The 12,603-nt window shown below is 33.5% G+C and overlaps 2 protein-coding genes across 3 annotated transcripts; one reads left to right on the top strand and one right to left on the bottom strand.

The window, feature by feature from the left end:
• The first annotated feature begins 4,097 nt into the window (after positions 1 to 4,097).
• LOC120090254 (ATP binding microtubule motor family protein) lies at positions 4,098 to 8,414 on the top strand. 2 transcript variants are annotated; one of them, XM_039047813.2, is made up of 12 exons: positions 4,098 to 4,444; positions 4,543 to 4,711; positions 4,851 to 5,244; positions 5,409 to 5,614; positions 5,692 to 6,005; positions 6,100 to 6,173; positions 6,279 to 6,487; positions 6,715 to 6,761; positions 6,906 to 6,927; positions 7,033 to 7,095; positions 7,943 to 7,981; positions 8,080 to 8,414. In XM_039047813.2, exons 1-12 carry the CDS (start codon positions 4,188 to 4,190, stop codon positions 8,176 to 8,178), a joined length of 1,893 nt encoding a protein of 630 aa, XP_038903741.1. In that variant the 5' UTR covers positions 4,098 to 4,187; the 3' UTR covers positions 8,179 to 8,414. The 2 variants fall into 2 exon arrangements, with proteins under 2 accessions (XP_038903741.1, XP_038903742.1); XM_039047814.2 differs by lacking the exons at positions 6,906 to 6,927; positions 7,033 to 7,095; positions 7,943 to 7,981; positions 8,080 to 8,414 and having other exon boundaries at positions 4,104 to 4,444; positions 6,644 to 6,761.
• A 2,553-nt stretch (positions 8,415 to 10,967) lies between these two features.
• Positions 10,968 to 12,069, bottom strand: LOC120091944 (metallothionein-like protein type 2). Its single transcript, XM_039050116.2, has 3 exons — positions 11,928 to 12,069; positions 11,509 to 11,592; positions 10,968 to 11,416 (listed from the first exon to the last, which is right to left on the bottom strand). Exons 1-3 carry the CDS (start codon positions 11,990 to 11,992, stop codon positions 11,332 to 11,334), a joined length of 234 nt encoding a protein of 77 aa, XP_038906044.1. The 5' UTR covers positions 11,993 to 12,069; the 3' UTR covers positions 10,968 to 11,331.
• Positions 12,070 to 12,603: the final 534 nt, after the last annotated feature.

The following is a 12,603-nucleotide window of genomic DNA, read 5'->3' as shown; positions in this document are numbered from 1 at the left end:
GTATTCACATCCAATTGAATCCAACATCCCTGAAGAGATTAAATTCCTCTTTAGTATTGGCACATACCTAACATTTCTTAACAAAGTTACAGAACCGTCCTTGAATTGTAAGGAAACCAATCCTACTCCAATGATTTTGCAAGAGTTATCATTTCCCATATAAACCAAACCTCCATCTGTGTCTTTATAGGTTGTAAACTAATTCTTTGAGGGTGTCATGTAGAAGATACATCCAAAATCTAGTACCCACTTGTGTGTTTCATTAACATCTTCCTTGTTTGCACTGAACTGAGATATTGTGAGGGCATCAGAAAACAAAAGACTCTCCTCTGCCACAGATGCTTCAGCTTTAGGTTCCTCTACTTGTTTTTTCTTTTATTCCTTCGATTTTGTTTCTTCTTCGAGAAGAAATAATCTTGCCTTAGATGCCCAATTTTGTGATAAAAGTTGCATTTCAATTTGCTTTTGTCATTTTGGTTTTTATTTTCTTTCTTGGATTTACCTTTAGAGAACAATCCTTTCCCATTACTTTGTTCCTTCTTTAAGATAAAATTTCAAGTTATTTAGTCTTAATGCCTGAAATAACAATGTCTGTTGTGATCCTTTCTCTATCATATTTCAGGACTGTTTTTACCTCTTTGTAAGCATATGGGAGAGAGTTTATAAGAATGAAGGACTCACTCGCTTCACCAATTTTATCCCCTAAGTTCTTGAATTCAGCATAGAGTCTTTTAAATTTACTTAAATTATCTGTTAAAGGCTTATTTGGATCCATTCTGTAGGTTTACCTCTCTCGTACATATGTTGATTTGGAAGGTCCTTTGATAGGTACAATTCATCAAGTTTTTGCCACATCAGATATGTCGTTTCTTAATCTATAACCTCTCTAAACACATTATCACTTAGATTCAGGACTATTGCTCCATAGGCAACATTTTCCATCACTTCTTTTTCTTCAGCATGTTGGATTTTATGTCCTAAAACTCATGGTTCGTAAACAATAAACTTATGCTGATAAATTCAATAAAGTTGTTATTGAAGTTTGATTCAATAAAGTTGTATTGAATATATGAATTGCTTATTTCGTTTTAGAAATAAATCCAATAAACTAAAAGATCCACGACTATTACATGGGTGCTTGAACTTTATGTGAAGACATAAGAGTGGATCATGTTCGAGTAAATAGTCTAAATGATCTATAGTATTTGAATAAGGTTGGGTGTCTTATCCTGATAACACTATAAGATGCGGCCCACTCTATAATTATTACAAGGAGTTGTAAAGTGCTATAGATGAAGTGATCCTGATTCGTACATGTAGTGACATAAGAAGTGAGGGCGTCCTATGCAATGAGTTTGCGCAAGATTGGACCGAGAAATAAGTCACTCTTACTTTATAACGCTATTTACTGTTTAAGACTGACTATTTTAAAATGATGACCTAGGTAACTTGACCTTAATCTTGAGCTAACTATGAACTCCTGTTTATTCGGGATTATCCTTAGATTTTCATAGGTGAGGGTTGGATCAACAATGTTGGCTCAATAAGCCTCCCATTTCAGGGGTAAGACCAGATAAATAATTGGGGACAAAGGATGCAAGATGAAACTCACTCCTACCTACTTTTAGGGATAGTAGAGAGGTTTTTCCCTTAAGTGCTGACTCCGAGTCTTGAACAAGGGGCCCCACCCTTTCATTGGCTCGAGAGGGACTCGATTTAATGATCAGATCATAAACCAATTGTTCATTAGAGGATCAATAGAACTTAAGGAATAAGAAGTAATCTTGGGGGTAAAACAACCTTTTGACCCAGTCATTATTACAAACAACCTGTGAAGGGTTAACTTACTAATCATGGTTATATCAAGTGAACACAGTATATCTACTGTGAAGAGAGTGCAATTACGGGCTTTAGTGGAGTGACCCGGTAGTTAACGAATGGGGTTAATTTGATGTAAAGAGTTTAGCCAATTAATCTCGGATCATTGGAGTCCATGATCTATAGGTCCGTTACGCCCCCTTACTAGCTCCTTAGAATATTGTGAGAAGTTAATCTGAATCGTTCAAATACGAATTAAGGGAATTAGTAATTATATGTGATATAATTACACGTTTAATTTTGGAATTAAACGAAATTGGAGAATTGGTTAATATTTAAATATGATTTAAATATTAAATCCATGAATAGGGATTCATGGTGGTGGAATTAGTGTTGAATTAATTTAATATTTGATATTAAATTAATTAGAATTAATTAAATTGTTTAATTAATTATTATTAATTTTATTAGAAAAAAAATAATTTTGTATTAATTTTTGTAAAATTAATAAAATTTAGTTCTAATTTTAAGATTAAAAACTGAAATTGAAATTTAATTTTGTAAATAGTTTCAAAATAAATGAAAAATGAAGAAAATGAGAAAATCTCAAAGTTAGATTTTTCCACTTCTCTAGAAGCTCATTCATGGTTCCACTAATTTTACAACTTAAATTCTCAAACTTGAGCTGAAATTCATGTAGGACATTGATTTGCATGAAAGTCATGCAATATAACAATGAGATCTGAGTGAAAATTAGGAGGCAATCGGTTGCAATTTGCTGAGAAAAGTGGTTGAAGAAGTATTCTTCACACTGGTGAAAAACCAGTTCTTCACTTCCAATTTCCCTAATTCAAATTTGTTTTGAGTCCCACAACTCAATTTAATACTACAAGAGAATAGTATGGAAGACCTTGTAGTGGTTCACAACCAAAGGAAAAGGAGATTGCAGCTAAAGATTGAGATTCAAGAGGTACTTCAAAGGTTAGCGTTGAAACTCTCTTTTTAGTTTATGTGCACGATGAATTTGAAGCAAAAATTACTGAATTAGAATGCTTAATGATCCCATTTTTCTTCCGTTGTTTGTTTCTATATTCCAACACAGAAGTCATTGTAGTTGGAAGTTTTGTAGGATCCATAAGAGTTTTAATGGTTTTCTGACCAAGAATAGCTCTTATTTTAGTCTTCCATAATGCAAAAGCTCCATTTCTATTGAATTTTTCTATATCATAGCGTGCAACTGCCATTTTATTGATCGAGAAAGTAAGTCTCGAAGCTTTCTTGAACTTTAAAAACTCTAATACCAATTTGTGGAGGTTACACGTGGAGACACTCAGACACAACTGCCATTACTCTTTCTTTACAGACCCAAGTTCAGACATACAAAGAAACGAAATTCGAAAGAATAAAATGGCGATCTTGTGTTCTTGTTGAAGATGGAATCACAGAACTGAAGAAGAAGGAGAAGAAGAAGGGAAGAAACAGAGAGTTTTTAAAGTGGTTCGATCACAACAATCTGCATCCACTGTGTTGGGAGCAGAGTTTTATTCAAGAGATTATAATAAAAGAATTTACAAATTCGAGAGAGAGAGAGTTTTTCCTTCAAATTACCTTTTCATTGTCAAAACATCCATTGCATGTGAAAAGTTTCATATATATAACCCATTTTTAAACTTGTGTCATATCGAGTAGTTGACTTTCACATGCAACAATTCGATAATTGGAACCTGTAGTTCTTTGGTCAAATATAATTGTAGTTAAGCTATATTCACTATTGTCTTTCATTTTAAAGTCCAATATTCTCATACACATTAAAATATTGAATGAATATGTAAAAGACTGTAGTGAAAGGGTTAATGTTGAATTAAATAAACATCACGGATTTGTAAATCACTTTAGAGTGTATTTTTTGAAGTAATTCAAAATTAATTTTAAGTATGACATTAGTATATACTTCTAAATAAATGATTAAAGATTCAAATTACATCAACAAACAATACCAAATGCATAAACACTTGCTTACTAGTAAACTTGGTATAGTGGATTGATTTATATCAAATTTAAAGTATAACAAAATTACTATTGATATACATGCTCAGTAATAAAGAAAAATGGAAATTAGATTAAATATTTTATTATATTTGCAAATTTAAGAATTTGTTTTAGGCCATCGAGCTCTACAGGCCCAACTCACCAGGGCCATGAAGCCAGGCCCAGGATAATTCAAACGAAGGTTTGAAATCAGTTTCAAATAAAGAAAAGTTGTTTATTTTTTTAAAAAAGGGGGAAACTAAAAAAAAAAAAAAATTCAAATTAAGAAGCGGAAATCTGCCACCAACGGTCTTCATTTTCAAAATCGCCCTTCACTTTGCATGATTTCTCGCCACTGCTTACGCGAATCATCTTCCATTTCAATGGCTGCCGAAATTTTTGAACTTCACACACCTGCTAGATCCACAAACCACTGTGCAATCTCCAAGGTCAGAGTGGTTGCTAGGGTTCGTCCATTTCTCCCTCAAGAAGTTTCAGTCAAAAGTTCTAGGGTTCCAATTTCATGCATTTCTGTCGTGGATCAAGGTCGCATCTCTCAGGAGGAGGTCACCGTTCATCTCAAAGATCCGGAAACCAGGTACTTAGTTTTTGTAAATTTCTCTGTAGCCTATTTATCTGCCGTAGAAGAATCTTCCGATTCGATTTGATTATTGTTGGTGGATTTTCCGAGTGTAGTCGAAACGAGTGCTATCAATTGGACTCATTTTTTGGCCAAGAAGATCATACGGTGAGGCAGATATTCGATAAAGAAGTTAATCCATTGATTCCTGGACTCTTCCATGGATGCAACGCTACTGTGTTTGCTTATGGGGCTACTGGCAGTGGAAAGACCTACACAATGCAGGTGCAATTAGCTTAAAATCAACAGAAGAATTTGGCTTTTCATTCACGAAAACTTGAAGTTTCCTGAATTTGATATAAAACAATCAAACAATACAAATGATTAGCACTCTGAACTGTGTCGAATTTGGTTGAGGATGCAGGGTACTGAAGAGGAACCAGGTTTAATGCCGCTAGCCATGCTTAGAATTTTATCACTTTGTGATGAAACTGGGTGTAGAGCAGAGATGTCATACTATGAAGTGTACTTGGAAAGATGTCATGATCTTCTGGAACCCAAAGCTAAAGAAATTGTAATTATGGATGATAAAGAAGGCCAAATTCATCTTAGGGGATTGTCTAAGATTGGTGTAAATTCCATGTCTGAATTCCGGGAGACATTGGCTCTTGGAGTTCAGAGGCGGAAAGTTGCTGATACTGATCTTAATGAAGTCTCGAGTAGAAGTCATGGGGTTCTTGTAATTACAGTTTCATCACCCGTGTGTGGTGATTCTGGGGCTTCTGTTACAGGGAAGCTCAATCTCATAGATTTGGCAGGTATGTTCCTTAAGCATAATGGAAACCTAGCCCTAACCATCGAATGAATTTTGAATTTTATTTGATACAAATAATATTTATGCACCCCTCAAGAATTCATGTTTTCTGAATAGTTGTTATTATTGCTAATTGGGTTAATATCTGTCCATAACCATCCATGGCAGGTAATGAAGATAACAGGAGGACTGGCAATGAAGGGATTCGCCTTCAAGAGAGTGCAAAAATCAACCAGTCTTTGTTTGCGCTTTCAAATGTGATATATGCATTAAACAAGAACCTTGCCCGAGTACCTTACAGAGAAAGCAAATTGACTCGCATATTGCAGGATTCTCTTGGTGGAACAAGCCGTGCTTTGATGATAGCTTGCCTGGTAAAATTGATGCAGGTTAATTGTCTATTGTAATCTAAAACCACACTTGCTCAAATTGCCTTCTTATTTGAAAACAGAATCCTGGAGCATATCAGGAGTCTGTCCATACAGTCAGCTTAGCAGCTCGATCGCGTCAAATTTCAAATTTTGTTTTGCCGGTCCATAAACAGGGAACTCCACAAGCTAAAGTTGACATGGAATCGAAGCTACAAGCTTGGCTTGAATCAAAAGGCAAGACCAAGAGTGCACAAAGAATTAGAGGGATTGGTTCTCCATTTTCTAGTAAAACACCTTGTTCTACTGCTTCGAAATTGAGAAAACCTCTCTTCAGCAGTTCTGCCAAAGTTAAGAAAACTGCCAACCAGAGTGCTTGTAAACAAGAAAAAGAAAGGTCTGGCAATCATATTGTTTGATTTATCAACTTTTAATAGCCTCTACTAACTTCTTTTTTTTTTTCCCTATAATTTTGCATTGATGATCTTCAGGACTGTAACTGTTGCTTTCGGAAACTTGGTTGAAAATGAAGATGTAGTTAATTCTATCACAACCAAAGATCACGGTATTTTTTTTTTTTTTTTATCACAGCTGCCTTAACTTGTTCGCTCAAGGAATTTGTTCATTTTTGCCACCTTGTGTTTGGATATGATTGAATCTTCATTTTCAGATGCAGTAGTCAAGGTGAAATTTAATAGTCCAAGAAAGGCTCTGTCACCACTCTACAACAATGGAATCCAAATGCCTATGCTGGAACTTTCGTTTACTGACCAATTATTAACTGCAAGTACTCCAAAAACACCGTTCCCTGCAAATGAGGAGCTTGAATCTTTTGGGACCCCATTAGATAAGTTTGGTGCTCAAGTATCAATCCTGAAGGTACTCAACAAGCCTACTTAATAGTTCATTATCTACTTCTTCATGCAATATGGATTCCAGTAACTCTGGTTTTTCTTGTTATCTTAATAGTTCATTATCTACTTCTTCATGCAATATGGATTCCAGTAACTCTGGTTTTTCTTGTTATCTTAATAGTTCATTATCTACTTCTTCATGCAATACGGATTCCAGTAACTCTGGTTTTTCTTGTTATCTTAATCAATCAGAGTTGCGTTGCACAAAAATATGTGGATTTCTTGAATACAGCAAGCAGGTAGGTCCATAATCATATACAATATTTAGCATCTCATGTACAAATCCACAAGAATACGTGGGTTTATTGTTCCATTCCCCAACTTTTCAATTTGAACGAGTGAAAAGTTCAATTAATTATTAACTGGCGTTCTTTGTTTTGCAGAGAGGAACTAGTAGAATTGAAGGTAATATTTTTGAGACTCAAGACCACAACTGGGATTTTTTATTTAAGAAAAAAGTTAATCTTTTCCCTTACATGTTCTGATTCTCATTTCCCTTTCAATCCCCAGGGCATTGGAGTGAAAATGGCAGAGTACATTCTCGATCTCAGAGAAACTAGTCCATTGAAATCGGTAAGACAAAAGCTTGAAACTTTTTACGGAATTATGTATGAAGAAGACATTCTCTGGCAGTTTTTAGCTCTCGCATCCTAGATAGACAAATTTGTGAATTATACTTATGCCCCGTTTGATAACCATTTTTTTTTTTTTTGCTTTTTGAAAATTATGCTTATTTCCTCTCTATTTCTTACCATGATTTGCATTTTTTAAAGTTCAATAATTGAATTCTTAACTAAATTCTAAAAATAAAAGCAAATTTTTAAAAGTTATTTTTTTAGTTTTTAAAATTTAGCTTGGTTTTAAACCATTTGTAAAAAGTAGATAATAAAGAAAAAAAATTTAAACTTTTTTACCAAATGGGACCTTAACTATTAGATTATTTAATAAGACCGCTACAATAGGTTACCTCGTAATAATTGTTGGATGTTGATTCTCACCCCTAGATCTAAATTTGAGATACCTTTCTCTCATATATCAATCATAGCCTCATCAAATAATTTCTCTTAGTGAACAACATGGTTCCCAAAATCTGTCTATTTAATAATTTCTCAAATAACTTTATTTTATCCCTTCTCTCTCATAGTCCAATCGTGCTCTCAAGAACTTCATTTTGGTGTCTAAGAATGTGCAAGAGCTTTCATCTTCCTTTATCTTTGACAAATACAGTTCAATCCTACACACATACTTTTGTTCGCTTTTGATAGTCACTTAACATGTATAAAACATCACATGTTGTAAAGTTGATGCAAAAATGAAATACAAGTCAAGAAAACAACAGTACCCAACTTTTTTTCATGAATATTTTCTATTTGGGTGTCAAAATGATGAATTTTTCTTCCCTTTGTCTGTGTTTATATAGCTCACTGACTTGAAGAAACTAGGACTCTCATCCAAGCAGGTAATGTTTCAGCAAACATAATAACTACCATTTTTTCTTTTTCACTTTAGGAAAAACCAATCCCCTGAAAGTAAGGATTTGTTTTTTGTGTTCTGCAGATTCACAATTTATTCAGCAAAGCTGCAAGGGGGATATTTGATAGAATAGAAGATTTGGGGGCTCCCCCTTGCCCAGAAGCTTCATTATCCAACCAATAATGAAGGATGATGTAATAATGTATTGGGAAAAGTGCCATAGCAACATCCTCCAAGTTGCTGTATGTTAAATTATTGTACCGAGTAGAGAAAACTGTCTGATTTAGGATTTTGCCTGGTCGGCGTGATGGGCTTCCTTGCTGTTCTATAGCTCTATCTGTATCATTTTTTTAACTAAAATATCCATTTGTAACTTTAAACTTGTGGCTAATGTAATCTAAATATGATTAATTAGAAAATTGCACAGAAAATCCATTTTAAAAGCCCAAAATGGTAAAAGGATCCAGATTTTAGAAGAAAATGTCAAATGCCTCTTTGTTTATGTCATGATCTTGTGAATTTCCAATAATTATCCTTTCTTGATTTTTTTTTTCTTTCTTTCTCCTTTAGCTCCTTTGTTTTTTTTTTCTTTTTTCTTTTTCCTCGTCCTTTGTCCCCCTCTATGCGTCATCTCTTCTTCTCTGATCTCGTTTCTCTACATATTTTCTTCTTCTTTTTTGGCACGACGAGTTCACACGGATGATGCCAACCCACGTCAGTCTCGCTCTAACCGGTCTCCCTCTAACCGGCATTGGTTTTTGGTGAGAGGGAGACCGGTTAGAGCGAGACTGACAAGAACGAAACAGACGAGAGCGAGATCAGGGAGAGCAAAACAGGTGAGAGGGGGAAGAAGACGATTCACTGTTCAAGTGCTATATTTTGGTAGTTTCACTTGAATTTAACGTCAAGAAATATCAATTCGATATTTTTTTTCTAAAAAATTAGGTCATTTGACATTTTCGACCCAATTTTGGATCACTTGTACAAATTTCCCATAATTAATTCATGTAATTGTCGATGTTTCTATGGTTTATGTGAAACCATTCTTTGAATGTTTTGTATTAGAAATACTTTCATTATTAGCAATGGAAATTGGGAAGTAAGATTTAAAAAAAAAAAAATAAAAAATTGACGAGTTTAATTTTTGGTCCATATTTCTAAATTTTACAATTTTATCTTTTGAGATTTTAATTTAGTCTCCAAATAAAAAAAAAATACACTTCTAAACTTTATTTGTTCACTAATTAATAACTATCAAGAAACTTAATTAATTCTTTTAATTCTTTTTAGATTAATTAATAACATTAATAAGAAAGTGAGTATTTGATTACAAATAAATTAGACCTGACATAGAATGTTTTTTTTCTATTTTTTCCCCTTTTTATTTGTTTAACAAATGTGGGTACAAGAATATTAACTTATAAAATTTTATATTTTTAAAGTATATCACAAGAGAGTGTGAATTTTTAAAGCACTTTTTAATACAACAGCTAGATTGAATTTTAACAAGTATATAAATTGGCAACGAATTTGACATTTCTTGGCTATGTTTTGAAGTCAAAATTAATTTTCACACAGATTCCTCACGATTATTTTTTCTTGGAAAAAGATTGGTCAATAAAATCAAGATTATTTTCTGGGTACGGGGATCAGAAAACCAAACACTAGAAAATATTTTATATTATTTCTATTCATTACTTGCCACAATAGCAACATTTAATGCAAAATTTATAAATTAATTAATTAATAAACTATTTAATAACGTGTCAATAATAAGGTGGTACTCGGTTATGCTAGATTTTTTCATAGAACAACGTTTTAGGATGGGTGATAGTAAAAATATAATATTCGCTGTATTTTTATTAAATAAAAGATAATTTTATTTTCTAATTAAAAACCATTCGACACGTGTGGTGTGCCTTTCGAAGATAATTATAGACAGTCCCTTTTAAAAAGGAAAAAAAAAAAAAAAAGAAGAAAGAAGAAAGAAGAAAAGTAAAAAAATCGAATACTTTTGAAAAAGAATTTATAAGGCCCGATGGAGAAATAATTTGCATTACTTTGAACTTTAAATTAATTTTATGCTAGAAGTAACATTAATCAATTAATTTGGTACTGTTTCGAACAAAGGAATGGATTTACGATATGGAAGTAGTGACAAAAGCAAAGTAGTGACAAAAGCAAAGTGAGTTTTTTTCTTTTCTTTGGAGTACACACAAAGTAAGTCTTTAGTTAAATACAGATGAAGATTTGATGAAGATTTGAATGAAAAGTGAATTTTTGAAAGCATATTGAATATAATTGAAACGGAGAGTGAAAATCTACAACGTCATTCACAAACCACCAAATAATAATTCAAATAATTTGTCGTGAAAGAATTTTTATTTAATTTTTTTAAAAAATATATTTAAAATTCATAAATTCATCAAATATAAAATAATCAAATTTTAAACCGAGAGAAATATATATAATACACCTTATTTATTATATATAAAATTTGAATTGGATTACATGAACCCAAATTTTTACTCGTTTGAACAACCTAGAAAAATGGAGTGTTTCAAATACCAATTAAAGTTGTTACTTTCCCTATCTGTAAACTCACCCACCCACTGTTGTAGCGATAAGTTCTACCAAAATGAAGAAACCACTTAAAAATCTTCAATAAATGAACAACGACGTGCTAACCAAATCCTTACCTTAAAGGCAAGAGGACGAAAAAGAGCCAGGGAAAAAATGATCAATTTTCAAATCTATTAGCCATTAGAAAGTTTGGCCATCACAGGAAAAATTTACAAGAACACGCAAATATGCATTTAATTTTGGATGTATACATATCGATTTAGAACGAATGGCACTTAACTATTCAATCGTCCCCACCACCGAAACTGTAAGAACTTTTACAAATCGAATATTATAATTGAAGATATTGTTTGGAATCGAGACTTGGAGATATTTATCAAGTCAAGATCTTAGAGAAGATTCAAACTCTGTTCTTCATTTCCAACCATAGATATGGATAACAACAGAAACTCTGTTACCTCTCATAAATTAGCACGTACCGTTTTTAATTTCTTACAGAAGAAAACACTAGACAGACATGGATAAACACAGGAATCTTGAGCTAAGAAGATCACTGACTGAATCATAACAACAGCATATAAGTTTTTCCACAACTCCATGACAGCTATTATTCAAAAGGAACACTACAATCGACACTTAAAAGACGCAACGACAGAACGCAAACACTTGGAGGTTTGATAATTGTTATTAAAAAGGATGCATACTATTTGTACTCAGACAATCTCCACTTGAGAAGATTCGACCTGCTGCTTCTCATTTACAGTTGCATGGATCACAGGTGCAGTTGTCACCGCACTTGCAGCCGTTCTCTGCTCCCATCTCTGCTACCTCGAAGGACCTGATATAGAAAACGCCTATACCGTTAAATGAAATCATGACTGAATACCTAAATTTCTCTTGAAAAAATTAGGCGTAATTGCAGAAACTTACATCTTCTGAGGAGCGAAACCGACTACGAAGGTCTCGATGGTAGCGGTGGTCTCTGAGAAGCTCATGTCAGGGAACATCTTGCATCTGCATAACAAAAGATCAAAACGTCATAATCATCGCGATTATCCTCGGGAAAATTAATATCGTAGTCATTTTCAGAAATTTCAGAAGGAAATCCGCCTTGATAGTGCGATCTTTCTCATCTCCATTACTCGATGGAGATGATCAGCGAATGATCAGATCGCCATCATCCATCGATCGAAGCACAAAGATACAAAGAAGATTAAGAAATCGAAAGCGATATATCAGAAAACTGAAGATCAGATCCTCAAGAGAATATTTTCCACAGAATCAAATGAACAAAAAGCAATTTCACGCCATCAAATACAAAGGAGAAAATTAGCGAGAGATTAACTCACCCTCCACAGCCACTTCCGCACTTGCAGCCAGAGCCGCATCCACAGTTTCCACCACAGCAAGACATTCTCGACGATGAACAACGAAGAACGAAGAGATTGGTAGTTTGTTTGTGTAATCAAAATATAACTTATCGCGATTGAACGAGTTTAAAGAGAGAAATGACGAGTTCCATATATAGAGACGGGGATGGGGAGAAGGAATCTATCCACCGTCCACGTGTCGAAATCGTAGCGGAAGGAAATTTTCGCGTATAGTCCCGAAGCTGCGGCTTTTCTCTTCCACGTATCTCTCGTGTTAATCACTCGTATGGTTTTCAGTTGTATGGGTTTTTTTTTTTTGAGGGGTCAGTAATAGACGATCAAACAACGTCCATGCATAAATCAACGGTTCACAATTGATCTTATTAAAGATAAATCAACGGTTGACATTGAACTTAAAGATTCTCTCGGGATGTAGGAACCACCCAACTTTAAATCAAAGGTCTAAATTTAGTTTAGTTGCAAAAAATAATTTGCATGAACATTTCTTTCTATTTTCTTTTATAAAAATCATTATATTATTATTATTAGTTAACTAATTTCAACGAAAACTACCTTCAACAAACTAGATTTAAAATTTATTAAAAGTATAAGAAATTATATTAAAATTTGTTAAAAGTTTAAAGAAATTTAGACC

The sequence above is a fragment of the Benincasa hispida genome, chromosome 11 (genome assembly GCF_027475165.1).
Source record: "Benincasa hispida cultivar pf3 chromosome 11, pf3_genome.v1.1, whole genome shotgun sequence".
Taxonomy (NCBI): Eukaryota; Viridiplantae; Streptophyta; class Magnoliopsida; order Cucurbitales; family Cucurbitaceae; genus Benincasa; species Benincasa hispida.
This window is presented reverse-complemented; position numbering and strand designations above follow the sequence as displayed.